The following is a 27219-nucleotide window of genomic DNA, read 5'->3' on the forward strand; positions in this document are numbered from 1 at the left end:
GGGAGTGGGAGCGCAGGGGGCGGTGCTCGGGCGGGAGGCGCGGCCGGCGGGGGGCTGGCGGGGGGCTGGCGGGGGGCTGGCGGTGCTGGAGCGGCGAGCGGGACATGGCCGAGGCGGCGCTGCCTCCACCCGCGGCGGTGCCCGAAGGAGCACCCGGCGCCGAGTCCCAGAGGGTCCGCGGTGGGAGCGAGGGGTCGGGGCCGCCGGAGCTGCCCGGCAGCGACACGCGGGAGCTTCTGGAGGAGGTGGAGATGCAGATCGGCGACGTGAGTGCCGGCGCGGGTCCCCTGGGGAGAGGGTGCCGGGGGTCCCGGTGGGGGTGTTTCCGGGCGCCGGCGACCCCGAACCTCTCTGCCCTTCCTCCAGGCCGCCTTCTCGCTGGCGAAAATCCTGGAGGCGACTTCGGCCGTGTCGGCCCAGGTGGAGGAGCTGGCCACCAAGTGCTCGGAGAACGCCCGGTTCCTAAGGACGTGGCGGGACCTGCTGCGGGAGGGGTACGAGTCCCTGAAGCCCAGCGGGTGAGGTGAGGCTGAGCCAGCCCCGCCGGGTCACGCCGAGCCGCCCGCTCGTGTCGGACTGCAGCGGGGTTCCTTTTAAACCGCCTTCTTTAGGGAATTCACGCCGAGTTTTCTTTGCCCTCAGCAGCTCCCCGTGAGCCCGGATTTTTTTTAGAAATACTTGACGATTCGTGTGGATGTTTTATGTAAAAAACTCTTTGTTTAGAGAATAAGTTTTGACTTCTAGACTCCTCGGTGCAGCTCAAGCCATTTCATACTCTCCCGCCTTTTTTTTTTTTTTTTCTTATGCTAACGTGGTAGATACAAAGTTAGTATGTGTGGTACATTCAGAACTCATTATTTGTAGGGAAGTGGTGTCCTGTGAGGAAGTATTGTCAGCCCTCCTTTTTAGAGCTGTCACCAGCAGAAACCTTGCCAACTTCAGAGAGACTTGAACTCGCTTCAGTTTTTTTTCTATGCACACTTTTTCTTCATGTTGAGTAATGGATAATATGGCAAGTTTTGGCTTATTTATGAGCTTTAGAAAAATCCTATATCCCAGACCTTACTATTTTTAGCAGTATTGCAATGTATGTCTATAAAACTGCATATTTTTTGCAAGAAGTTTTATTATTGCAAACTATTTTACATTATCTTTTGTTGTAATAAAGTGCCTTATGATGGACCATATATCTCTGCATGGTAAAAGTTTGACAGCATTATTTACTGACAGGATGGATTACTTTGAACTGTAAGGAAAGGCTTCCATCAGTTAGAAAAGAATCTGAGACAGGAAGCACCTCAGAGCTTTTTCAGTATTTGGTCCTATTTTTTTATCTTTGCCTTAAGCAGTTTCTAGTTTGTTAGTCTATACCTTACTGTTATCAGAACCTTTTGGTCTGAAAGAACACTAATCTGTAACTGAAACTCCTGTGCCACACAGAGCACTGTGAAAAAAAGTAATGCTGAAATACAAGGGCAGGCTGCAGGATAACATGACTCTACCATGATTTATTAGTTGGCTTTATTTTTACTGGTAGGAGTCTTAGAAAGACCAACTGTAGTTTACTTATCAAAACAATAAAGATGTTACAAAAATTCTGAAGTATTGACTAGTCTTCTGTTACTGATAGAAACAAAGGTGACATTGACTATACAGTAATCAAATTAAGTGAAAAACAACAAGTGGTAAGGACAGGGATCCTTGCATGTCTCATCAAAGGCAGTTAGAGTCCTTGAGAGGGCTTGGCCCCTCAGAGCGTGAAAGGTTTATTGAATCGAGTTATAATTGCTCTCATTAAAGGCAATCCACGTGGCAGGATTTCACTTAGCTGTTTCTAACCCCAGAACCCAAAATGTTGCTAAACAGCTTGGAAAAGAAGTCATTTTGTTCAGCAGATAATATTTTATTTCAATAAAACATACAGTAGTGGAAACAAGATGTTTAACAATCTTCAATTTCAAAATAATCCAAAGTTCTGTAAGCAGTTGAAGTGTGAGTCACACTTTTTCAAAATTCTACTTCTTATACTGTTAAGAAGTTAAGTGCAAACATTGGAAATATCTTTTAACTTAATTTTAAATAGTTTCAAATCATCAATGCAAAAAAAGCATTTCTTTTACCTTTGTGGGCTTCTAGGCCATCAGACTGAGTACGATACTGAAAGAAGAAGGGAAGTTGTAATAATTTATAATGGAAAAGATTCTCTTCAGTAAGAATATGTGAAGGAACTGCCTCTAGGGGACTGTTTCAGATGGGATAAGTTTTTTTTGTTTTTTTTTACCCTTGTAATTCTGGGAAAAAATAATGCTCCAAAAACTGCTGAATGGCTGTGGTCTTGAAATTTTAACTATAATGCATTCAGTCAGATGCACAAGTTGATTAAATGTAGATGTCATGACACCTGTTAAGACTAATAGTTTTCTATTTGGTTGTCTTCCATGTACAGAGAGAGACATCTTAAGACAGGAATTTGTTGAAGTCTGCAAGCTGTGCTGAGCTACTTATGGTAGCCCATTAAGAAAAGTGAGGAAAAGAGCAGCATCAAGATGCTGGGATACTCAGTCCAGTCTTTCCAGGAACAGATACTCTTCTGAAGGTAGAAACTTCCACCAGCTGTAGCTGGGGGACACTCACTTGAGAAAAAACCCTCAATTTTAGCATTTTCTTTGCCTGGTTCTGCCTGAATTAGAATCATAAAGATCATCTAGTCCCAGCCACTCCCTGCCCTGGGCAGGGACACCTCCCACTAGACCAGATTACTCAAGGTCTTGTCCAACCTGGAAACTATATTAGAACTATCATTACAACTTCATAATTGTCTTTACATGAGTGAAATAGCTGGTAAAATTATAGAAGGAATACAATTGTCACTTGTTTGGCTCTGACCAATTAGGAAATTGAAATATTTCTCGTAGACCTATTGCTCCCTAAAGCTTTTTAAGAGTTGATGCAGCCTAAATAGAGCCAGCCAGAATTCTGTGGTGAAACACATTTCTTAATGAGGAAATAGGTTAACTCTTAAAAAAATTCATCTGTTGAAATGGGGAATTAAAAAAAAATAAAATAGAATAACTTTTCCCCACACACACTTCCCTAGAAACAGATAATTTTGAAACAATCTGTTTTCAGAATGAGATGTTTTAAATGAAAAATAATTTTTTTCCACACTTCTGGCTTCTGGAAGAAAAAATTCCCGAACAACTGATTTCTCATTCTGATCTAGGATGAATTGTCAAAATGTCAGGTACTGCTGTGAGATGGTAAAATTATTGTTACGTCAGTTCTACCTATACCCAGACATATTGCTCTCTCTTCTTGCCGCAGTGGTTCACGTGAGCCCAAGTGTCACACCTCCCTCGTTTTTCCTCATTGCTGTAAAGGAGTAAGCCCACGGATATGAAGCTAACAGTACCAATGTCACCGTGAGGATTCAGAATGTGTTTACGTGTATGAATTTAGTCTTGTTGACTGTGTAGTCACTGAAGCATCAGAAGAGTCTGTACAAAGCACAGGCTTCGTAACCTTTGGCGAGATTTCATGCATTGGCCACATCTCTACCCAAATGAATGATGGACCATATATTTTCTGGCTGCCTTTACCTCTTTTGGATCTTCTTTGTCTGTAATTGTACCAAACCTGATGAATCATTTCTTTGAAAGGTCGTGTAGTCAAAGTGTAGAGAAGAGGATTCAAAGCACTATTTATTGGCAGTATAAAAATCACCACCCAAGAAGTTATGGTACCTTAGGGAGGGAAAAAGAAAGGCAGCTGTAATATGCATTCCAGAGTTTGTACCCATTAATTAACACAAGCACTTAATGCCTCTGCAGCACAGCTTCCTGGTGAGAGGGGTGGTCATGCTCCTAGGCTGAGCTCTTTTCACAACAGGTACTTTTCTTCTCACTGCCCTCTTACCTCCCTCTGTTTCCAGGACTCCCTGCAAAACCTGACATTTTTTTATTCTCCCAGTATTTCTATTTATCCCTCTTACTTTTCTGTGCCATAGCTCCCTATTTACCCTGGCAGACTTATTGTTCTGGCTGAGCCCATTTTCTTGCCCCAAAACTTTTTGTCTCTGCTTTGTTCTCTGTCTCTTCCTGTGATCTCTATTCCCCATCCTCTTCACATGATTAGTGGCATGCAGTCTTAACGAGGTCCCCGATGTCCTATCCTCCTGCAAAACAGAATCGTCCAATCCCTGTATTCCATCGGAGAATGGAATAAACCATCGGAGAAACCATTCCATGGTTTTCTCTTCTGCACCAGGACTACTTGTTTCCTTCCCCTGCAAAGGGCATTGTGTACATCCTCCTTATTTTCTTCTTTTTCTGTTGTCAAGAATTTCTGTGTTCACACCATCTGCCTAGGTCAGTCTGCATTTTTACAACATCCCCTTCTCATCCTTACTGTTTGGGAGATAAGTTACCCAAGGAGCAGGCAGAGAAGGGACAGGATTAAAGTGCTAAAAATTGTTAGTGGGTGCTCTCCATTGCATTGTTTGATTTATAAAACTATTATAGAACTGTTCCAAGAAGCACAAAAAAAATTAGTTCACTCTCCCTCCGTGACACCCCTCTCCATCCCCGTCTCCAGTTTTACAACTTTGTTGCAATATCAATACATTCCTGTCCTTGCCTACCACATTGGCTACACTTTTGGAAAACAGCAGATGCTTAGTTCTAAAGCTGTCACAGTGTATCCCCAAAGTAAAACAAATGCTATCAAACAGAGTTTAAAACTTCTGTAAACTCAGACAGCTAGCTGTGATGTCTTTAATTTTATGAAATGCAGAATATTAATTTACTGAACCCAGGATCACCCCGCGATTCATTAAGGTTTCTTCAAGATTTCTTGACTCAGAATACTTCTGCTTCTACTTTTCACAATATTTTCTTTCAAATATCTGAGGTGGTTTGATAATTTCACAAAGAAGCATTCTATAAGATTAAAATAACTGAATATTTGACATAATCAGCATAAATTCAAGATATTTGAAACAGAAGTCAAAACTTTGAATAGGCAACTCCCAACCCTCTTGGTCAGCACATATGGCAAAATCCTCTGAGCTACAATGCTTTCTTGCCAACATAATAACATCTGTACTTTGAGTCTGAATCTGCTGTTGCTGATTGCTCACATGTTCATGCTTACATGTTCTAACAGGGTTTACAAACCCCCCACAAAGAGGCTGTTTTTCTGGCATGTACTGGTATTGCAAAGAGAAGGAAAAAATAAGATGCAATTTTTAATCTTTTAGGTTATGCTATTTTTACGTGGGAATATATTCACAGCATGAAGAAGGTAGACAGAGCTTTATAGAACTCAATGTTCTGAGCTATAATTACCAGTTTGTAAAACACAGTTATTTCAAAGTAAGAGTTACATAGTTAAATCAAGGTAGGAAACATTATAATGTCCTGGGCCATATTTAGGCAACAGAACCAGCAAAAGTCATAAGATGAGAAAAGTCAATACAACTCAGCCTTGGTTTTCAAATACATTTTGTACATTTTATAGGTATTATATGGAGACAGACTTGAATGATTTGAATTTTCAAGTTTTTTATCTGACTCATAGCTGGCTAATCTTCGATGATTATAGTAATATAGTTCAATTAAATGGTAAAACTATATAGTCCATTAGATTCTGTGTATATATAGATCAAAAACATGAAGTTAATTATAGTACTATAGTTCATTTTATTAAATTCTTCTGAAGTAGAAGCAACACTTCACGCAGGCACAGTTGAAACAGCCTCACAAAAGAAAGGACATACCTGGTATTTCTACTTGAAGTAAAGAAAGGAGTTTCAGAATAAAAATAGGTATCCAACATAGTGCATCAGTAAATACAATGAAGAAAAAACGTTTAGCAAGGATCATCTCTTTTTTAATATGATTCCGAATTTCAGTAGCCATAATAGCTGTTTGGTGAACACTGTAGAACATACTCCCATAGGAAAACACAATGATGATAAAAGCTGCCAAGTTTACACCTGTTTAAAAGTTAAAATTTGTTATAATTTAGCAGCATAATGGCAATTCTACATCACCTATTTGCAATCTAGGTAGTAAAGAAAAATATTTTATCTAAACTCTAGTCCCACAGAATTAAGTGGCCAGAAAATTTGAGTCCTCACCTCAAGATTGAATTTTTGCCTCCACTCAGGTATTTATTTCTGATCCAAACTACAGAGTTCTCCTCTGATCTTACTATTGCTCTACTTCCCTAAAAAAATCTAATAATTCAGGAACTTCATGGTCTATAATTTCTTTCTATTTTTTCAGCCCTTCATGCATTTTAAGATACATAATTACTCATCTAATAGAGTAGAATAGTCTTTAAGTGTTTGCTGAAGCCTCTAAATCCAAGGAGGTGTGAACATCACAGCTATCTTATTTGTTTGAAAACTAGGTTAGTTAGCAACTCTAATCATATATAAAGAAGAAATGCAACTTACCTAAGAAAATGACAACAGAGTAAATCTGACTTCCTGAACTTTCTGATTGTTCTGAGTGAAGAGGAAAACAGACACCATTGGTGCCATAGTAGTTCCTGAAAAATTCCTTATTGCTCAGTGGGATGAAAGCAACAGCAAACCCAATTATCCAGATAAGAACCAAAATGGAAATTGTCCTGCATTTTCTGGGCTTCAAACACCTAAAAGGATAAACTATGCAGATGTATTTTTCCAAAGTCAGATATGTCAACAGTAAGACTGACACCTCTGTAGACAGAATAGCCAGCGATCCAACCAATTGACAGTGAATACTGTCCATCCACAACTGAGCGTGCTTGTTGTATTCTCCACGATATTTAAGATCAAAAGCTCCAATCACAAATAAATATATTCCCATCAGACAGTCAGCACCTGTGGGCACAGTGCTTAACATCATTATTTACACATCTGAATTTCCCATTATCTCTGTATATTGGAAAACAGACATACACACATATATATACGAGTACTTATTTACAAATCAGCTAATAGATATAAAAATCCACATTACAGTTGGAATGCTATTATGAATTAAAATTAAGGCAGTATAATTAATTTTAATCATTTTATAATTATTTTTCTTTTTTTTTTTTTTTTTAGTTTTTATTTGGACTGACAGTCTATGTTTCATACTTGTTTCCAACCTGTTTTTTTAAAGCTCAGGTAAAATTGGTTTGTAAGTAGAAAAAGATATGGCTTCATTTATAAAAATATTCTTGCAACCCTTTTTTATTAGGTCTTATTTCTTTAGATATTAACATTTGGTTTAAGATTAATAAGCCATCTCTGCTGGATTCAAAGGTTAGTTTTGTCCATCTTATGCTAATTCAAAACTCTTGTGCATAGTCTTCTAACCCTAAAAAGGGAAGATGACCTGTCAACACAGAACTGAAGGCTTCTTAGATATTTCGCCTAAAAATTTTTCATAGTATTCAGATTGTTCCTATGGAAACAACAAAGTTTCAAAATCACTGACATTTAGAAATGTTGTAATCATTTGTTGACACTTGACAACTACCTTTCAAAATGCATCTAATTGCATTTGTGAAATACTTATAGACTCTCCTGTATTGAGACAGGGTACTCAAGATTGTAGTAACTGTACTGCCAGATAGTTCATCCATAAACTTGTCTTGCTTATAGAAGTAAAATAAAAAACCCCAATTCCTAATATTGGGGATATGGGAGAGATTAATTTTCTCTATTTGCATAAGTAACCTTTTGCTCATGCAAAAAATAGAATATCTTAATATTTACATGCAGAAATTGTTACTTAGAAATGCATAATGAAATATAGATTTATGGACCTTTGAAAACATTGAAATTCTATTTCTTTACGCTGAAGAAAGTGGGAATTTGAGAAAATACCCACAGCATGAAAACCAAACATGAAAGCTTTGGAATATATCAGCCACCAAAGGCAACATTTAATGAGAACTTCTGGTATATATGGTACAGTATTTTGTATTGTCATTTGCAACAGCATGAAAGTACAGTTAATCCAGTGCTCGAAATATGTCTCTGTATTATAGTAAGTACTATCACACATACTATGAGCAGACTAAAAAGATATTCTTTTATGCATGGTGTACTCACAGCAAAGAGACATTATTGAGATGGCGTGCAGCTTATTCTCCGATCTGATGTAAGGTCTCATGCAGATAACAAAAATATTTCCAAAACAGGTGATGGCAGATACAACCCAGACAAACACTCTCTGTATGATGCTAGCTAAAAGATTCTCGAGGGAGGAAATCCCATCAGTGTTAGGCTTACAGCTGCGCACATGAGGGGCATATCCACAGTATTGGAATTTCTTAAAATATCTGGTTGTGAGAAACAGATAAGAGATGGTTCTAGTTTGGTTATCAGAAAACCCTCTAGTAACTACTCAGAAAACATATTCTGAAAGAAGAAAAATTAATCAAAATCTGTCAAAATTTGACAACTGTTCATATGCTGCTTTTCATATGCCTGCTTTCAATTATCCAGTATTCTTTAATTGTAAAATTCAGACCTAGGAAAGCAAATTAGAGTAATCTACTTACATGTGGGAAAGGTTTCTCAGGGGTCTGAACATTCTTCTCTGGATGTTTGCAATTTCAATGCCCTCCAAACTGCTGTAAAAAATATATTCTCAGTAAAAGGCCATAGAAAAACAGGAGTAAAAGAACAAACCTTATGAGCATTTAATTGTGATTACATGATGACTATAGGAAACTAGAGGTGAACTTTAATTTCGTCTAATCTGTTACCCCTTTGAAACTTGACCAGAAAGTCCGCACAAAATCTCAAGAGGAATAAAATAAATTGCAGTTAATTCTAATAAACTCGCTGCTCTTCCAGAATCGTGAAGAAAACTCTTGGTGCTCTCAGCCATGAGAATCTCTGAATCTCTGATTAACATGTTGCCCTTCCAAAGTGCTATTCTACTGATGTTCTTTCATCATCTCTGGGGAAATAATAACTTCTTCTAGTAATAATATTTTAGATGTTTCATCTGTCTTTTATCCCAGGGAGTGCTTTACTAGACAAACAAACCACTGCAGGAACTCAGTCTTCATTATGTCGAGAACAGCGGGAACCTGGGACACAGACCACAGCATGTAGGGGAAAAAGCTGGCTTTCTTGTGACACAGAGATGGGATTCCTCATTTTAATTTTTTTATGTATATTGAAAACAGCAATATTGTTTCCCCTGTAGTGTTAGATAAGTAAAGTTTATCTGTGTAAGTTATTCTTTTAGAACTTCAGTTTCTGTATTTTTGCAGTGCATCCTCTTCACTGTGTTAGATGGTGCAACTGCTCTGTTGGTGCACCTATAAAAACTTCTCCTAAACTCTTTAGAAAGATTTATATAAGTCCCAACTTTCTCTGACATGGAAGCTGAATCATACTTAACCATTGTTCTTCCAATGGTGTTAGCAGTAGATTCTGTAAAAATGGAAATGTGTCCCCAAACTTGTAGATATGTGAAATTCTTTTATAATTCCAATCTTTACATATCCTAACAGTAGTTGCCCATAGTGTTAATAGCCCCAGCTGGACCTTGCATGATCCTTAAGGCCCGGGAACAAATTGTACAATGTCAAATGAGGGTTGTGTTACTCTTGTTCTGTAATAGCTGACAATGTTATTCTCTAAGCTAAATTTATGGTCTCTTTTTGCTGGAAAAAATTCCATTACAAAACTGATATTCTCAGGAAGAAAAACTTGAGTATTGCTAGTAATTTTCCAGGCTTAAATTATTGAAGATCATCAACATAACCATAAAATATATCAAGGACAATTTCTTACAAAACATATTCTGGATCATGTCCTTCCAAGGGATAAGCATAACCACAAAGAAAATATAGCTAAAATATAAAGACTTGATACTTACAGGGATTTGAGTTTAATTAGAAAATCAAACTGGTCTATTTGTACTTTCTTGATGGGGTTGTAAGAAAGATTCCTGTAAATAAAACATAAGTAACTTTGGCTATCTTCCTTACTGCTTGTTCTAAAAATAAAGTGAAACTACATAACCCACTTGCTTTTCTAGTCCTGTAGGAAGGACTTGTACCCTTGGCAGTTATGATTGCAAAAGGTAAGAATCATTTAGCATTATTTAGCTTCCTAAGCCAATGGAAAGAGTGGTCGGATGCTTCACAAGCATGCTATTGCCATGTACACACACACAGAGACACATAACTTCCTCCCCCAGCCTGATGCTTAAAGGTTTTGACTATAGAAATATTTAGTTATTAATCTTTACAGACTTGTCTTTCAAGTAAAAGAACCTATCTGAACTTCATGCGTTTAGAAAAAAATTACAATTGATTTTGCATGTGAGTTCAAGGGACAGGGACAGAATGGAAAAATAAACATTAGCGTTATACACTGTCACTCTGTGCAAGAGTGTTTCTAGGTACATCCTCTTTTACTTCTCCCTATAACTTTTCTTTATGTTTTCTTCTTAATATTGTAATTAAAATGCGTAAACTCAATAAATGCAACTGTACACACTTGGTTATATAGAGTTACTTCTGGGATAAGTGTACTTTAGGTAGAGCTTAAATGATGCATACAAACAAATGTGCTCTTCTCTTTCCTAGTACACATGACTAAAAGTATCATATCAAATGAGAAAAATACAGTTATATGTAATAATAACGAAGAATCCTTACAGTTGTGAAAGCTCCTTTAGATCCTTAAATATATATGGAGGAAGTGATTCAATCTTGTTGCTACCCAAATCTCTGCAGAAACAGGAAGGATACAGTAAACTCTTACTAGGCTCAATAATTTTACCAAACAGTTTCACAATTTCAATACACACAATTTTATTTTATCTGCCAAAGAGGATATTGTTTATCCAAATGTTATCAGAAACTTGTTATCAGAAACTTCTATTTTAATAGAATACTATTAAAACAAGGTGGGAAGCTAGATCCATCAAATCATTCTCTGTATTATTAGTTCAGATGTACCTGTCATGGTTTGAAAATTGCCCCCCCTGGGAGCCGGGGGGCCGATAGGTGAGGTGATTGGATTCCAGGGCAGTCTCCCCTGGAGGGCCAATCACTGCTCGTTTTGTTCGCTCCTGTGAAAAATCATATATACACAACTGCTGGAAGTGGTTGGCCATCGGTCTGTCTGGCTGCTGCTGTGTCTGCTGCTGTGTGGGTGTGTGGGTGTGAGAAGGCTCAGGGGTGGCAGGGCCCCCTTTTTTTCCTCTGGGGGAAGGGGAACCCTGCGGCCCCACAGCTCTGGCCAAGCCAGGGTTGGAGGCAGCACTGGAGTGCTGTGAGAGAGAGAGACTCACAACATAAGGTAAGCTCCTTGCGAGGAGCCAGGCCCTCTTCCTCCCCCCGCCCCCTTTCCAGCTAGTCTGCAGAGGGGGCTTTCTTTTCCCTCTCACTGTAAAGCAGAGGGGAGGCTCAGCATTGGAGCCAAGCCAAAGTGGATGGGCTGAACGCAGCCCGGCACCAGGGAGATAACCCCAGGCGAAATTGGAAACGGACCAGAGAAAGGCCCGGAGGATGTCCTTGCAGTGATTTAAACGGAGGACAGCCGAAAACTCGGAGGAAGAATGAAGATTCCAGGACGCGTACGTGTGATAAGCTGAACTAAACTACAGCAGCTACGAAACCGAGGTATGAGAGAGAGTATCACACAGCAGAGACTGACATGGAACCAAGGAGCATGGACTCAAACTATTTTCTTGGACTTTGTAAGGAAGAAGAGACTTCAGTAAACAGCTGGAGGTTGGTGGGAGTAGTGAACCCTTTTCCCTGAACACTCCCACGAGAGAAAGACTGTTTACCTATCAGCCTGAAGGGCTTTTCCTGGACTGAATTGAGGGAGAAGCTTAGAGGGACTGATAGAAGTGTGTAATATTATATGTATATAGTTGCTTTTAGCTTGTACAGTATATTTATTTGTGTAAAATAAATGTATATACTTCCCCTTTTCCCCTATAGAAGCCTCTTGCCTGAAAGTTTCTCTTCAGTGTTTAGATAAAAATTGTGGGAAGGGGTGGGGGAAGCCTGGAAATTGGATTTTATATTTTTGCGGTGGCTCAAACCACCACAGTACCATTAGATACATAACTTACAGTTATTTTGTTTCTGTCAAAAAGAAAGTAAAATACCTTTAATTTTTAAATTAATTAAACATTGTTTCATGATAAGAATTCTTTCACATGGGCTAAACAGCACGTCTGTACTGGTTTTGTCTCTACCTTTCACCTTATTTTTACTAAACATAAATCCCAATAACAGAGGAGTAAGGATCTCAGTCCAACTGAAGCTGGCAAACTGGTCTAAAAGACACTGAAGGCACATGTACACTGGGCTGTGGTAATGCAAGATGAATATTATTCTGTTCAGGGAACATAACAATCTTGTGAGCAAAAGCCCCAGTATTATTGGTACAGACTATGCATTTTGTTGACTATTTCTTCCCTGTTCAATACGTATTAAAAAACCATAAGAAAGGATGACATCTCCAGAGCATGTCATATGAAATAGAAGTTATGATGAATGATATTTGCAATATAAATTACCAAACTTTGTGACTTGTACAAATAAGAGAAGAAATCTACTCACAATTCATCTAACATCTGGAGAGAAGAGAAGCTGTTTTCATTTAGAGAGCTGATTTTATTTCGTCTCATCACCCTGAAAGAACAAAACCAACTTACGTTGCTCCTTCTTGATAACTATTTGGTTTTGGAGAAAAGGTTTCATAAATTTTAAAAATTTTCTCTTTTCTGCATCTTCAATTTGAATTTGCCCAAATCAGTTAAGCTAATTTCATCTAGAAGCTTGCCATTTCATCATTTGGTAAGTAATTTTTTTTGCCTATGCATCCTATACATGCATGCATGTACTTCCACATATGTATATACATACACACACATATACACACCCATGGGAAGCTGGTGTAAATTGACTGAAGGCAGGAGGAACATTGAGTGGACTGGAAGGATTGTGACCTAATCACATCTCAGACACAGGCACATGGTTGTGCAACTTCGCGTTCACTCTTATTTCATCTGCCACTGAACTTGCTCCTTAAATGAACAACCAGGATTTTAAAAACAATGAGAAAGCCAAAGACATGGGTACTGCACAGGAGTTAAAAATTGAAAGTGACAGATACCATGGAGCTACTAATCTCTCAAAAAGTGGAAGGGATTTTCTGAAGATGGTTACATCATCATTGAAGAAACTTTTAGGAAAATTCTAGAATTGATGAGCCAGGCAACCTACCAACCAATCAAACTCTTTAAAATGAAGAAACAAGCTATGCACTTTGTACATTTTCTGCTTTTATTATGAGATTTTTGCCTCCAAGAAAAAAATTATAATGAAAATTTCTAAACCTTAGTATCAGCCAAAATCACTTCAGTGAAGTTTAGTTGCACATTTCACTGCTGAACTTTGCTATAAATGTAAACAGTGATTAATTCCCTGTGGGGGTCATTTCAAACCACACATTTTAATAATATACTCAAGAGATAAAAAAACTATGATATCAGGAAACTTTTATATTAGCTGTAATGAATCACTTGACTGTTCAGCACAGGCATATCTCACTCTGGCTAGCCAGCATATCTTATTACTTACAATACAGTTAGAGTGCTGCAGGAGATGAAAGTAGCATTTCTCACATGATGGATATGGTTCCCTTCAAGGTCTCTAGAATATAAAGAAAACCCCATTAATCACTGAAAATAAATTCAGGCAGTTATTATAAGGTAATTAAAGAAAAATACTACCAGAACTTCATCACTGCACAGAAGAAAGTGGGAGATGGACATGTAATACTTCTGCACACTTAATTGATGACTTCAGGTCATCAAACCTGCAGTGACCCAGCAGGCAGTCCGCAAGATCCAGTGCCCCATTAGAAAAAGAGTCATGGAAGTGCCATACAAAGACAACAAAATAATATTATTCTAGTGAAATAAGGTATACTTACAGCCAGTTTAGTCTTGGCATATATTGGCACAGAGGTTTATCAGGCAAACGAACAAGAGAATTATTCATCATTTCACTGGAAAAAAAGAGGAATAGTATATAGCTAGTTGTATTTGCCTAAAGTTAAAGATATAGAAAAAAATTGATGTCTCTTCTCCTTGTACTTTTGTGAAAAAAATAATTCAAATCTTAATTTGTTTCTTATAGTTTTGAGAAAATAGTACTATTTTCTTAAACTTCCACATATTTTCACTGTGGCATTCTGTGGAGCAGTACTTTATCCTTTACTTGTTAATTAGCAGGTAAAGGAAAGATGTTCATTTCCCTGCTATTGAAATAAAACATAGCAAGCCAACACAATGTGCAATTCAACAGCGGCAGGTTATAGACAGTGATTTGGGGGGCAGGGCTGGGCAGCTGCAAGGGGCAGGGACTATGGGACACCCTCCTCTTGCACCACGGCTCTGGAGGACAACTGGAACTGCACAACTGCTGCAGCTGCCTTGTCCTTGCACTCTCAGTGATGCATTTTACCATTTTCTCCACCCATCTCTCTTATCTTTTCCAGACATGGCATGTCCTACTCCAACACATTTTGCCCAGGGTAAGAAAAAGCTTCAGATGTGCTGCCAGCACTCTGTGGTGAGCAAGCACAGTCATTATAAAAAGCTTTTTAAATGTATGTGCCCTTTCTATTCTGTTCTTTTAAATAACTCTTTTGTATCTTATTTCATACTTACAGAAGAATAAGTGATTTGAGTCCATAAAATGTTAACGGATAGATCCGATTTATCCTATTATTTTCAATTATCCTATAAATTACAGCAAAGCATGTATCAGATTGACAATTGACTTGAGTATTAAATTGAACAGATAATAAAAAGTAACATACTTTAAAGTGGATTTCTTCAAATGTTCAGTCAAACTACTTAAAAAAATCAGCACACTACTCCTTAACAAGTTAAGGCCTTAATTGAATTAATTTCCTTTCAGAAAAATTTAATTAAAAAAATTAATTCTGAGAAAATAATTAATTTCATCTTAGAAAAAGTGTTTTCCTTTGAGTTTTTTAAATTCTTTGATCAAGATACTTTGAATGGATTTTCTGTGAAAACAAAGCAGCACAACACAGTAGTGTTCTGTGGTGATCCAACAGTTCCAAAGATATGGAAGCAGGTTAGACATATTATTTTCTTATTTTTAATAACTTTTCTTAGTTGAAATCTGTCTGAAAAGCAGTAATAAGAAAATATTTCAGATTATGACAGTCATTTTGTCTGGACATTTCAAGCATTATTTACAGGAAAAGACCGGCCCCCAAAAGTTATCTTTCTACTGTTTTATAGTATCTGAGTTATTTAATTTATTAATTTGTAACAAGCAATTGCTAATAGATATTATTTACTATTGTATATGCCATCAGTCACTGAAGCCATTAAGGCCCAAGAACTTTTTTCTGCTCTCACCAAAGTCAATTGCATTTTTACCTTACACAGTACAAGAGGAGTTCCTTAGTTATTATCTAGTAAAAAGTACTGTTATGCACAAAAATTAAAGTTATCCAAATATTTCTCTTTTGTGAATTATTTATTGAAATAATAAATTTATTGAATTTATTTATTGAATAAATAAACATACAAATAAGAAAGCAACATACAGCCATTCAAGTCTGTGGAGGTCTGCAAAAACAAAAGGCTCCAAACTAGTTATCTTGTTGTTACTCAGGTATCTAAAACAAGATCAACCAAAGATAAATTAATGGAATGATTAGTTAGCAGTAGGTGCATGAAAATGAGTATTAATATTATTTTTCCTTGATTATTTATCAGAAAACTACTACTTTTTTCATAATTATAATTTTTGAGTATGGTAATTTTCATACCATTGTTTGACAACAAGACTCTCTCTAATGAGGACTTTAATAGCAATTATTAGAGCATTTTGTCTTATCTATAAGAAAGCACAGCCAGCTAAATATTTTCACTGTGTCATATTTTAGGCCCTTCCCTGTTTCCTTTTGTGGAGTGATTTGTTCCATGGATGTTCCCTGGACCTGTTCAGTTTTTGTTAAGGATACTGGTCATAAATGTAGATGCCAGAATAATGGAACAAGAAAGGCTGAAAAAGAAGGGGAAGAGGTACTATAAATGGTCTGGGAAGATAATAACAGCAGCTGTAATAACAGATAACCAACCACACTCGTATGACAGAAAAAATAAGAGGTACAATTTTAAAAAACTTTCTTTTTAAAAAATATTGCAGAAAAAATCTTAATCAAACAATACAATTTATGTGTTGTCTCTTTCATCTCTTAAAAGTATCTCTTAAAGGTTGGAAACACCTTTTAAAAAGCCGCTGCAAAATAAAGAAAAAAATGTTCCTTTCATTACCTATACTGGTTACTTTGAATTGCTTCTGTAAACCAAAATAACAAGCATTAAAGATTTTTCATCCATCACAAGCTCTCACTTTCATTTTACTTCTTTTTCATTCTCTTTGATTTTCTGCAGGGTAACTATCATACTATCTCCTTCTTCCATTCTGAGGATATGAGGAATAGGAGTGAAGTATGGAGCCAACTTGTATTTTCAAAGTATCGTCCTGCACAGATAACTCTTAATCTGTCTTTGCTTTCTCAATCCAATCGTTGAGTCAAAGATTTGGACCATTTTGCAGGTTCCTAACATGGAATGAAATAGAGCAAGACATCCATAGCAACTCTCAGAGCTCTGACTGCTGGTTTTTACTTCAATATTCTAAAAGCAATACTTACAGTTTTGTCAAATTGTATAATCCTTTGAAAGCACGTTCAGACACAGCTCTAATTTTATTATTCTGAAGATACCTAAGAAGATAGAAACCCAACAATTAATTCTCTAAATAAGGAAAGTTAAAGCAAACCTGAGTAAATAATTAAAATCTATCAGCTAAACTGAACGTACATTTTATACTTTAAAATAAGTTTTCAAACTTGTTACACTTTGAATTTGACAATAACCATTTCACAGCTATAGCTGCAAAGACTGCAAAGGTGTTTTTAAAGAAATACACATGAAGAGCAGAATTACAAAATTCATTCAAAGGGACTCGTACTTTGCCTGAGATGAACAATGAAGTGGTTGTTTGCAACCTCCTTGATTAGGTCCTAAACTTGCAGTGCTCACCTGTGTGACCTGATCTTTGTGTTTAGCCAGATCTCTGCTACAAGCAAAATTTTGCACAGAAAATATTAGTTTAAAACAATTTTTGAATTTTCCATTTGCAGTATCAGAGAATTATCAAAATGCTGCCTTTTTAAGATAATATAATAAAAATGTACAGCAAATCTTACTAATCTTCTCTAAAGGAAAGATACTAATTTTTTAAATTATGGTTTTCTTTAGCTACTTTGATGAAATAATGAGCTGAAAATATTATCAGCTGCAAATATTAAATAATTTTCAAATAATTTTAAAGCATCATATTGTTATTCTCTGAGCAATATTTAAATATAAGTTCTTTTAATTAAATTACAGTTAATAAAGCATCCAGATGCATTCCTGTTAAAGCAATAAGAGATCTGACATTGGGCTTCTGTCAAACACTGTTCAAGACCTTTTGGAAAATGTATATCATTCAGATCAGATGGGTGTGAAGTCAACATTAGAAGCAAGTGTTTTGTACAGATAGATATGGATATGTTTCTTTTAACGAAAATGTACCTTTCAAGACTGTAAGGTCATAATGACACTTAACTTTCAGAACACAAGATGGTGCTGCAGTACAGCAGAGTTCCCATAAAAGAGACCTTTTAACTGACGTTAAGAGCCCTGTTTTAGATTTTCATTTAATTTTTAATTTCACTAATTCTAGATCAAAAAAAATTATTAAAGTCTATGATTTTTGAACAACATAAATGTTACTCATTGTGAAATATTACACAGTATTGTTCTGCCATAACAATTGACTAGTTGGGGCATTACTGAGTTGGTACCAGACATAATTAGGAGTAAAACCACGTGCCATGTGAGTGAGCTTCCCATGACAGTGGGAAGTTTGAATTTCCAAACTTTTGTTTTGCAGAATAAACAGATTGACTTACTTTAATTTATTTTGGCATATACTGTTCATTATAAATGTAACTTCCTTCAGACACAATGAAAGTTTAGCATTTTTTTGGTATAAACCAGTCCATATAAAAACATTAAATATGCAGAGATTATGGTTTTGAAAAAAGACAGATGTCAAATCAAGATACTTGAGCCAAACAGACTACACATGACGTATTGAAGGGTGAGATTAACCAGAATTTTGTTACTTAGATGTTAAGCTCTGTGTGTGTGTACATATGGAAGAAAGAGAGGAGGAATGTTTAAGGCACTAAATAGATATTTTAGGTTGAAGCACTCCCTTACAGATTTTTAAGATCTTGATATTTCTTGAAAACATCAGCAGAAAGCTTTCTTAGCAGATTCCTCTGAAGAGACCTGTAGGAATGAATGCATACAGTAAAACTACTGTCCCAGCTTCCTATAGTGCTGCTACTTTTGTTATTCAATAAGAGCAGCTCTCACACTGCTAAATAATGAAAACAATATGAAACTATCTGAACATGCTACTTTTGTTTGTCTGAATATTTGTATCTATTTAACAGTAAGATAAATGCTTTATAATAATAAAAAAAATTCTTCCATGTCCCCAGGAAAACTGGCAATATAATAGTTAAATCTAAGAATGAAAAAGTTTTGAGTATAAACTACAGATTTATTTCAAACATCAAATGCATATAGAGCTTATTTCCCAGTTCATGTGTCTCTATGTCCCCGTCTCCACTGGGGATACTCAAGTGTCCTGTCAAAACCAAAATTCCTTCGGGGCATGATTGGATTAGAAGAGAATCTAGCCTGAAAGGCAGCTGAACCAACTCAACAAGGAGAACATCAGCCACGAGTGAGCACAGACTGGTACTGTTCGGAAGGATCCGTACCCTTGCTCTACAAGGTAGATCCTCAGCTCAGGACACGTGATGCTGCACTCTGCTCACCACACATAAAGCTGCCTCTCAAACAGTGATATGCAAACCAAGTGCACATTAACCATTTTGTCATCTCTTAAAAAGGTTTGGCTTATCATACATATCTGTACGATGACTCAGCCCACATTAAACCCTTTTAAATAACAGCGTATTCAGACACATAAGCTGAGAACTAAAAAGATTTGCTCAAGCAGGTAGCTCCACTGATTTCAAGATTATTGACTTTATTGACAGAAATACAGACTAGGAATATTGGCAGGATTGTAGTATAATAAAAAGGTTCTAAGCATTGTGTCTTTAAAGGAAACTTCTGTAGATTTCTTTAGATTTCCTGAAACTTGCTAGCTCAAGTCACTCTTACAAAAACAAAATTTTCACTTCACACAGTTTTTTAGTTTCTTTTCTCTCCTTTTATATAGGAAGAATCTCTACTTAAAACTTCCTGCTGGCAAAGTACTTGGCAGCAGTAAGACATGGTGCTTTCCAAGCACCAGCTGAGCCAACTGATCATAATTATAAGGCTGTAGTTGTGAAAAGGTTTCAGGATTGATAGTCAAACCTGAACAGAGCAAGAGACCACTTTACTTCTTTACTTACATTACAGTTATGTTTGAAGAGACTGATGGGACAGCTCGTAATTTGGCAGCATCACAGAAGATCTCCAGCCCTTGGCAGGTACACTCTGATGGCACATCACCAGCCACTGCATGAGAACAAGAAGGTGGTTGTGGCAAAAGGTGGGATGTGTGGTGGGATATGAAGAAAAGAAATATGGTGTAAAAGAACAATGAGCACAAAGGTAGACATAGCAGGCTCTGTTACACAGAAATTAAGGCACATGTTTTTACATAATTCATTTAGACCTGGTAAGAACCTAACAATAAATATAAAGGAACACAAAAAATTATTTTACCTTCTGACCTCTGTGAAAGGGCTTTTAAAAGCTCTTGAGCCTTAGGCTTGTTGTACAGGAATCTGGCATGGATTTTTTGCAGCACTTATTTAGATTATTCAGTCCTCTTATTTTACTAGAATGAGCACAGTTCTGCCTGGGTGAAAATGCGATGAAAATGGGTCAGGAAGTCTTTGCTCCCTTTCAGCCCAACTCTGTGTTTTAAATTACTGCTCACAGTAGGCAGCAGAATCAAAAAGTCTGTACAAAGGCCTGCATAAGTGGAGCAGGTTTGCAAGTTTCATTTGATGTACAAAGACGTGAACTGGGGAGAATATTGCCTTCATTTCATTCTGAAATATGTGTGAAATATATGTCTTTCCAGCAGTATCAACATATTCAAATAAACGTTTATATTATGCTCCTAATTGGAATATGTTAATTGGCATATGTTTGGCACTCCTCTTGCAGAAAATGAATCATCCTTAATGAAACTGAAATTAACTTCAAATTAGCATTTGTTTATCTGAGACATTAATTCTGTTTTACTATAAATGAAACTGCATTATCTTTCACTTCCTGATAAGCATATATTTGCTGTGTATTTTTCTCTAGGAATCATCATTAATAATCACTCAAATAATATCTGTAATTACTTACAGCACTCAGGTGTCTTTTTCTGAAATGCATACAGAGATTTCAGTTTATTGTACTTGTCCTTTGTATAATGTTTATCAAATTGCAGAGACCATCCGTTGTTGTCTTCTAATAAAAAAACAAACAAAACCACAACACAAACAGACCACAAATAGAAGACATTGGAATACAAACAGAAGGTATTAATATCTTCACTTAATTTAGTTGCATCAAGTTTTATCTAAATAATATGGGATTTTTTCCAGCGCATTTCACAGATCATTAGATAACCTTATCTTTTAGAGCTGCCTAATCACACATAGCTAGGGAGATTATAAGGTGCATAGTAGGAACAATTTATTACACCTTCAACAACTTTTTCTGTGACAGTCACACTGAAAAAACTACGATCTTGACATTAGAAATTTTTGTTTACATAGGAGTCTAAAGATGAGAGGGAACCATATTTCCCTACATCCTTAAATGTGTGGGTTTGTCACTTTGTCCGTGGAAACTGAAATGATTACTGTGACTCTGACTTATTCTTTCAGAGAGCCATCTTGTCTATAATTTCTTTTTGAAAATCTAGACAAAGGCCAAAGAAACATTGCTTTTCAAGAGAAAAGGAGGCTTGGCGTAATGTATTCAAGGCAGTGTGTTTAAGTTAACAGGCATCTTAAACAAAGCATGATTCCATATTATCAGTTTGGTCACTGTGCATAAATATACTGGAAATGAGTTTATGGCTAAAAAAGCAAAAATTGAAGAGCAAACCTTTCAGTTCCTTCCACCAAAGGGACATTTCAAGATACAGTGGTGCCGGAAATAACTTCAGATACATTAGTTGTTTGTTTCTTGGAAGTCTATTGTGTATGGGAGATCTGTAAATTAACTGATCAGGTAACCACTTCCAAAAAAGGGTGGAAAGGGAAAGGTAACTTGCCTTTAAAAGCTGTGATTGGATTTTAGTTGTATCAATTTGAGTCTGACTTCTCTTTACCTTTGACACACCCTTTTAGTTTAAAGCATCTCATTTAATGAACACTCACAGCAGCAGCAATGTTCCTAATGCATTTTGAACTGAGTGAAAGGTATTGGCAAACTTGCAGAAACATTGCTGTTTCCTGTTTTAAATCATTAGAAGAAGCTCAGTTTTAGGACTGCCTGCAGCATGGAATTTGTAATTGGTGAAGCAATGAGAACAGATTCTTTGCCAAGTGGCAATTGCCTTATAAACCTACTGCCCCATAGATGGGACCATAATGAGGTTTCCTTTATCGTTATTCCTGAATATTTAGCTGGAAAGCTAAATATTTCTGAATATTTAGCTTTCATTTGTATGACTGGACCCATCAACTGGGACCTGAAGAAACTGGTGGGAACACAACATATGCAGAGAAAGTAAGATTTAAGAAGAAAGGAATCTTTTGTTGAGTGTTTTAAAAAATAAATTCGTAAAGATTTTTAAAAATGAGATTGTTCTTGAAGTTTTAATCATACTAAATAAATGTTTTGCAGTCAGGAATATAGTCTCAAATACTTTTGGATTTTCTAAATCATAATTATGTTCATAGAAAGTTTTGGACAACTAAACACTTATCTGCACATTTTAAACATATAGTTAAGAGCCATAAATTCTAATCCACCTGTAAGCCAATGAACACATAAAGTATAATTTTTCTGCATTTCCCTGCTTCTGACTCTACAGTGGATATGCAAGATTTTATTCCGCCATTTTATACTTTTAAAATTCTTTGCCATGTGACACAGCATGTACAGGAGGTGACATCACTGCACATCTGCAGAGAAAATGACTAGGGCCTTTCACACTAATGGGAATGATGGAGCAGTTTGCTACAAAGGAAAGGTTCAACAGCATTTTTGAGGAAGTTGAGAGGCAACTGTGTATTTTTGGGTGGCCATAAAAAAAGAGGGGAAAAAAATTGCAGTGAAGATGGATTATTTTGTACTGGAATCATTCCAGTTTGGAGTTTCTAGTCAGTTTATTTCAAATAATGGGCTTTTCTGATGGAATTGATTTTCTTGCCTTCTACTAGAAATACAAAGGCATATATAATCTAACAAGTTGTTAAAGGTTTTTTGACCTTCAGAAATATACACTTTGGGCCAAGTTTTATGCCCAAGCCTGGGACAGTCTTTATTTCATACAAACTATTTTGTCAAATCCTGAAAGAATGTATTGTGCAAATAACTATATTTAGTAGAAACATTTGATGAAGCATTCAATGGCAGAATTGTAAATCACTCTGTGATTGTTTAGAGTTTATATGGAAGGTTTGTGACCTGTTAACCTCTTTTGAGGCGAGGTTCTCCAAACACTTTAAGAAATGACTGGTAATAGTACTGGTCTTGAAATCCCAAATCTATCATTGAGAGAGTACAGCTCAGATGAGAAATTGCTTTTCCCCCGAGCCAGTTCTAAAATAGATTATGTTGGCTGTGCTTCTGTAAAATAACCAGAGATCTAGGAAAACAAGGCATCATCAAATCTTCTTTTACATGGGATAAGTGAAATAAGTGTTGGTAAACTGGTTTTATCTTACTACAGATTAGTACACTGTTCCTCGCTAAAAGTCGCTGATTACTGCTTCTGATGGGAACAAGAAAGAGCACTTTAATCCTGACAAACTACAGATTTGAGTAATCATTTCAGTAACAGATCCAAGAAAATATCATCTTTGCTCAATTAAAGACAAACATCTTACTTAGTATGGAGCTTATGACCAGGATGTTATCTATATGACTTTCCCCTTCTCTCGGCCATGTCTTCATTGGTTATTATGCAGAGAAATGCTATCAGTTAAATGCATAAACACTCTAAAGAGACACTGTTGTGTCTCCCTTTGGTTTTGCTTTTGCTGTTGGTGGATATATTCTTTCTGTCAGTTGTTCAAATAAACGTTCTCTTGCTGTAAGAAATTACTTCAGGCTTTTCACAAAGATATCTTTTCATACAAGGAAAACCCATTTCCTTTAAAAATGTTTACAAATGTAGAAATATAATTGCCCTTTTCCACACCGATATAGCCTAATAACTTACAGCAAGACCAAAACCACACCGAGATTTTACCAAGTGGAGGGTTGTGGTGTCTGGAGCATTCAGATTTAAGAGGGAATTTCACAGTCCCAGTTTATATATCCAAGCAGAAAAAATTAAGAACTTAGAACCGGACATCTTATCAGTCAATTCAAAGGCAATTTACCCCACATCCAACTGTGTGTCACTGCACATTGACTGCCTCCTGTACCTTCTGATTAATTGAAATGTGGTTCTTCTGCTTATATGTGACAATGCAATCATAGTAAAACAGACAGGAAATAAATCAATTCAAATAAGGTTTACAGTTCTCTAGATGAGTTAGATTATATGCCTACCAAGTTTATTCTTGATTTTAAAACAACTTAATTAAGCTAGTGCAACTTTTAGGAAAATAAGCAGGCTCAAATTTCCAAAAGATAAACATCTCAATATTGCATCTTTATTCTCATAAAACACATGCAAAGAGGAGCTTTTTAGTTTTATAACAATACTTTCAATCTATATAAATTATTCTGATTTTCTATTCAGTTTTTCTCAAAGTATTTTCAAATTTTTAAATAAATTAAAGTAAGCTAATGGCATGAATACACCTATGAAACCTTTAGTTGCTTCAGCGTTTACTCGGCAGTATGCCACTACAGTGGAGATCAGGAGAGACGTAAGTCTAGTGAAATGTAAAAGTTCCTCTTAGTTATTAACAATATTTAAAGATTCAATAGCAAAATTGATTAAAAGCCTCCAGAAGTTCAGCAAAGCAATTATATTTGTTGATACTTGCACGTCAGAGAAAACCTGATTATTTCAGTGCCATATACTGTTGACAAATGGCAGTGACAATGAGAATAAAATTTGGCCATATAAAAAATTTTCCATGTGAAGCTTGAAAATCCTACCTTTTGCCAAGTATTTGCTACATTTTAAGTATACTATGGACTATCAAATGTTTATGTTATGCTTCAAACCCAAAATTTATTATTTAATGCGCAAAACTGAATAGTGCCTCATACAATAAAATCTCATATTTTAAGTATGATGGGAAATAATGCCATGCCAGGAAAACATGAGAACAGCTATAACATTATTCATTATTAGTATTAATTTCAAAATAAAATTATCAAGGTCTTCTGCAATGTCATGAGGCAAAAATGGGAAACTGAGACCCTCTAAAGTTTCTCATCCCTTATAAGTAATCCTGCACTATTAAAACATATCTCTTTTGTACAGATGTTTTGAAACATAGAAATTTAGATTACTGCTGTGGAAATCCAGGTGATGATTTAATGCATCTACAGAACTGCAATAATTGTCTGTAAATCTATAGACCTTCAAAGAAACACATATGAAAATACCATGAGATTATATAGAGTATTATTTTACCCTGTTAAGTTTTTATAAACCCATTAAAAAAAAGATGTAATATGTTGTAACTTATTAAACAAGGTAAGCCAGACACCCAATGAGTGTGTGGCACACAGCAGCAGATGAGGTCTTGTGTTTTTAGAGGCAAATAGGTGCAAGACTTCAAACAGCTGCTCCCTGCCCCAGTTCTTCTGCAAACCTCTGTGATTTTCAGCCTATGAGCTACACAGAGCTTAACGAACCTCTATAAGTGAACTTTACAACTGGGGAGCAGAATGCTGTCTTCTGTTCAGAGACTTCTTGGGCCTGGGAGCAACACAATGGTAAATACATTTAGCCAGTGAAGAACTCCTCCAGAGTCAGAAACAAATTAAATCTGCATGCCTGTTCTTGCTTCATTGGACTGGAAAAATGTGGCTATGACACTGTGATTAAAAAACAAATGCAGACACACTGCAACCATTGCCTAGCTGCCAAAAAACAGTTTTGCAGAACTATCAGCAAAATTGTCCAGAAGCCAAATTTTTAAACACTGAGGAAACTTGTGCTCTTAAAATAGCTCAGGTTGCTTTGTTCCATTAACTGCTCTGCATAATTAAAGATGTTGCTTATGAAAAAAGATAAAATCAAACACTGATACATTGTCTCTTCCATTGCCAATTTTATTGCTGCTAGTAAGTAAAGTGTAGTCAAATGTGTAACAGCAATTGCTGGTTTTTGGTGTCCCATTCATGGCAAACCAATCTGGTTTGCAGAGGTGCAAGTGATTAGGTACAACATATATGATTTTTGTTTTGAAATCATTAAGAATGCTGCTGTTTGCATTTTTTACAATTCTTATGTTTAAATACCTTTTATTCTAAATAGGACTTATACTTGTCTTATTTGCACATAATAGTTTCCTCTAGAGATTACTAGTAATAAAAGAACCTCTATTAACAATCAATTCTGAGTACTATCAAACACTAATGGAAGTTAGTAAAACTTCTAAATCTGAAAGCAGCATTATTTATAAAGAAATGAGTGCACCTATACTTTACGTACAAGGGTATGTACATGTTTTAAGAACATGTAGCTACAGGGTGCTGACACGTAATTATATTAGTAACAGAGCAAGAGGGATGTGTCTTTGAGACACCTTATAAAATATGCTTTTAAATTGGCCAGGTAGGATGTAAAGTCCAGAGAAAAGTCCAGTACTTTTTGAGGTCTGATCATAGCTCAATATTTCTCCTGAACTAAATTATAGAGCTGATGGGTGGTTTTGAAACAAGAGACTTGAGGTAAGCTGCTCTGCAATTTACTGGAAAGCTTTTTTCCATGAACTGGCATCACAATAATGCTACAGCTAATTTACAGTTCCAATGACCAAATCATGCTGATGATCCAGCAGAATGTATGGAATATTAGGAACAATATTACAACAAAGATCACACAGGAAAAACAAATATTCAGTCTCTCAGTGATTTAAAATTTAACTACATTAAGATTTTTTGCAGCACTTCATAATTAGCATGTTATGACTACGAAATGGTAACTGACTCAGTGTTGTATCCAGAAGAGATAATTACACAAAAGTTGTTAGACTGAGAATATTAGGCTTTTATCATTGCATGTAATAGTAGGATAATTTTATTCAGGGAAAGCTGACCCTTATCTAGGACAAAAACTTGCTCATTCAGTCCTCTAAGTAGACAGCATATCAGAGAACTTAGAAAAAGAAAAAATGAAGTGTAAGTTTTAAAATTTAAATACTTTATTAGGAGCAGATTAAAGAATTATTTTGTGTGTGTGTGTACTACTGCTGAGTCTAAAGTGACTCAGTAGGTATTTTGAAAAAAAACAAACACCAACCATGGGTGATTACTGGCAATGTTAGTTTACTTCTGTCCAAATGCATGGAGTACATTTATGTTGCAATTTAACTTTTCATAATTTTTTTTTCAATTTTTCATGTGTCAGAATTTGTTCATCTAAACAAATATGCACCTTGAGATAATCAAACACCTGTAGGCTCAGTAAAAAACGACATAAAAAATATTCTTATTCTGTTATTTCTGTTTTTCATTATTCAACTGCTGTTTTAATCTACTGTTGCTAATCTTAATTTTGTTTTATCATTAAGCATCACTGTCAAAGCAAGATCCCAAAACACTTCTTTCCATGAATTTGTACTTGGGACTTTTACTATGCACTTTTACTATGCCACTGGGCGTCAAAGAATTTGCCTAGAGATTGTTTAGACTACATTAACAGTAACATTGCAGCTGTAATGTCTTCAATGTAAGA

General features: G+C 36.2%; 2 protein-coding genes across 2 annotated transcripts in view; one reads left to right on the plus strand and one right to left on the minus strand.

Annotated features, from left to right (window-relative positions):
* Nucleotides 1-11: 11 nt before the first annotated feature.
* Nucleotides 12-1602, plus strand: CUNH4orf46 (chromosome unknown C4orf46 homolog). The gene is made up of 2 exons (XM_051790726.1): nucleotides 12-266; nucleotides 367-1602. Exons 1-2 carry the CDS (start codon nucleotides 105-107, stop codon nucleotides 520-522), a joined length of 318 nt encoding a protein of 105 aa, XP_051646686.1. The 5' UTR covers nucleotides 12-104; the 3' UTR covers nucleotides 523-1602.
* Nucleotides 1603-2422: 820 nt separating this feature from the next.
* Nucleotides 2423-27219, minus strand: part of RXFP1 (relaxin family peptide receptor 1) — a 45397-nt gene continuing 20600 nt past the window's right edge. Inside the window, exons 3-18 of the mRNA XM_051790719.1 lie at nucleotides 20535-20639; nucleotides 19580-19685; nucleotides 18363-18434; nucleotides 16742-16813; nucleotides 15626-15697; nucleotides 14709-14780; nucleotides 13970-14044; nucleotides 13615-13686; nucleotides 12592-12663; nucleotides 10669-10740; nucleotides 9882-9953; nucleotides 8548-8619; nucleotides 8096-8325; nucleotides 6461-6871; nucleotides 5777-5995; nucleotides 2423-3743 (exon numbers count right to left, since the gene is read on the minus strand). Of these exons, the coding sequence (XP_051646679.1) occupies nucleotides 3442-3743; nucleotides 5777-5995; nucleotides 6461-6871; nucleotides 8096-8325; nucleotides 8548-8619; nucleotides 9882-9953; nucleotides 10669-10740; nucleotides 12592-12663; nucleotides 13615-13686; nucleotides 13970-14044; nucleotides 14709-14780; nucleotides 15626-15697; nucleotides 16742-16813; nucleotides 18363-18434; nucleotides 19580-19685; nucleotides 20535-20639 (2096 nt within the window). The 3' untranslated portion in view covers nucleotides 2423-3441. The remainder of the gene's footprint in view (nucleotides 3744-5776; nucleotides 5996-6460; nucleotides 6872-8095; nucleotides 8326-8547; nucleotides 8620-9881; nucleotides 9954-10668; nucleotides 10741-12591; nucleotides 12664-13614; nucleotides 13687-13969; nucleotides 14045-14708; nucleotides 14781-15625; nucleotides 15698-16741; nucleotides 16814-18362; nucleotides 18435-19579; nucleotides 19686-20534; nucleotides 20640-27219) is intronic.

This window comes from Manacus candei, unplaced genomic scaffold, assembly GCF_025592945.1.
Source record: "Manacus candei isolate 608988 ecotype Guabito, Panama unplaced genomic scaffold, ASM2559294v1 h1tg000028l, whole genome shotgun sequence".
Classification (NCBI taxonomy): Eukaryota; Metazoa; Chordata; class Aves; order Passeriformes; family Pipridae; genus Manacus; species Manacus candei.

Excerpts from the sequence above, each read along its gene's own strand:
- CUNH4orf46 (XM_051790726.1), top strand. The coding sequence starts at position 105 with ATGGCCGAGGCGGCGCTGCCTCCACCCGCGGCGGTGCCCGAAGGAGCA. Across the intron at positions 267-366 it reads TGGAGATGCAGATCGGCGAC|GCCGCCTTCTCGCTGGCGAA; the intron begins GTGAGTGCCGGC and ends CCCTTCCTCCAG.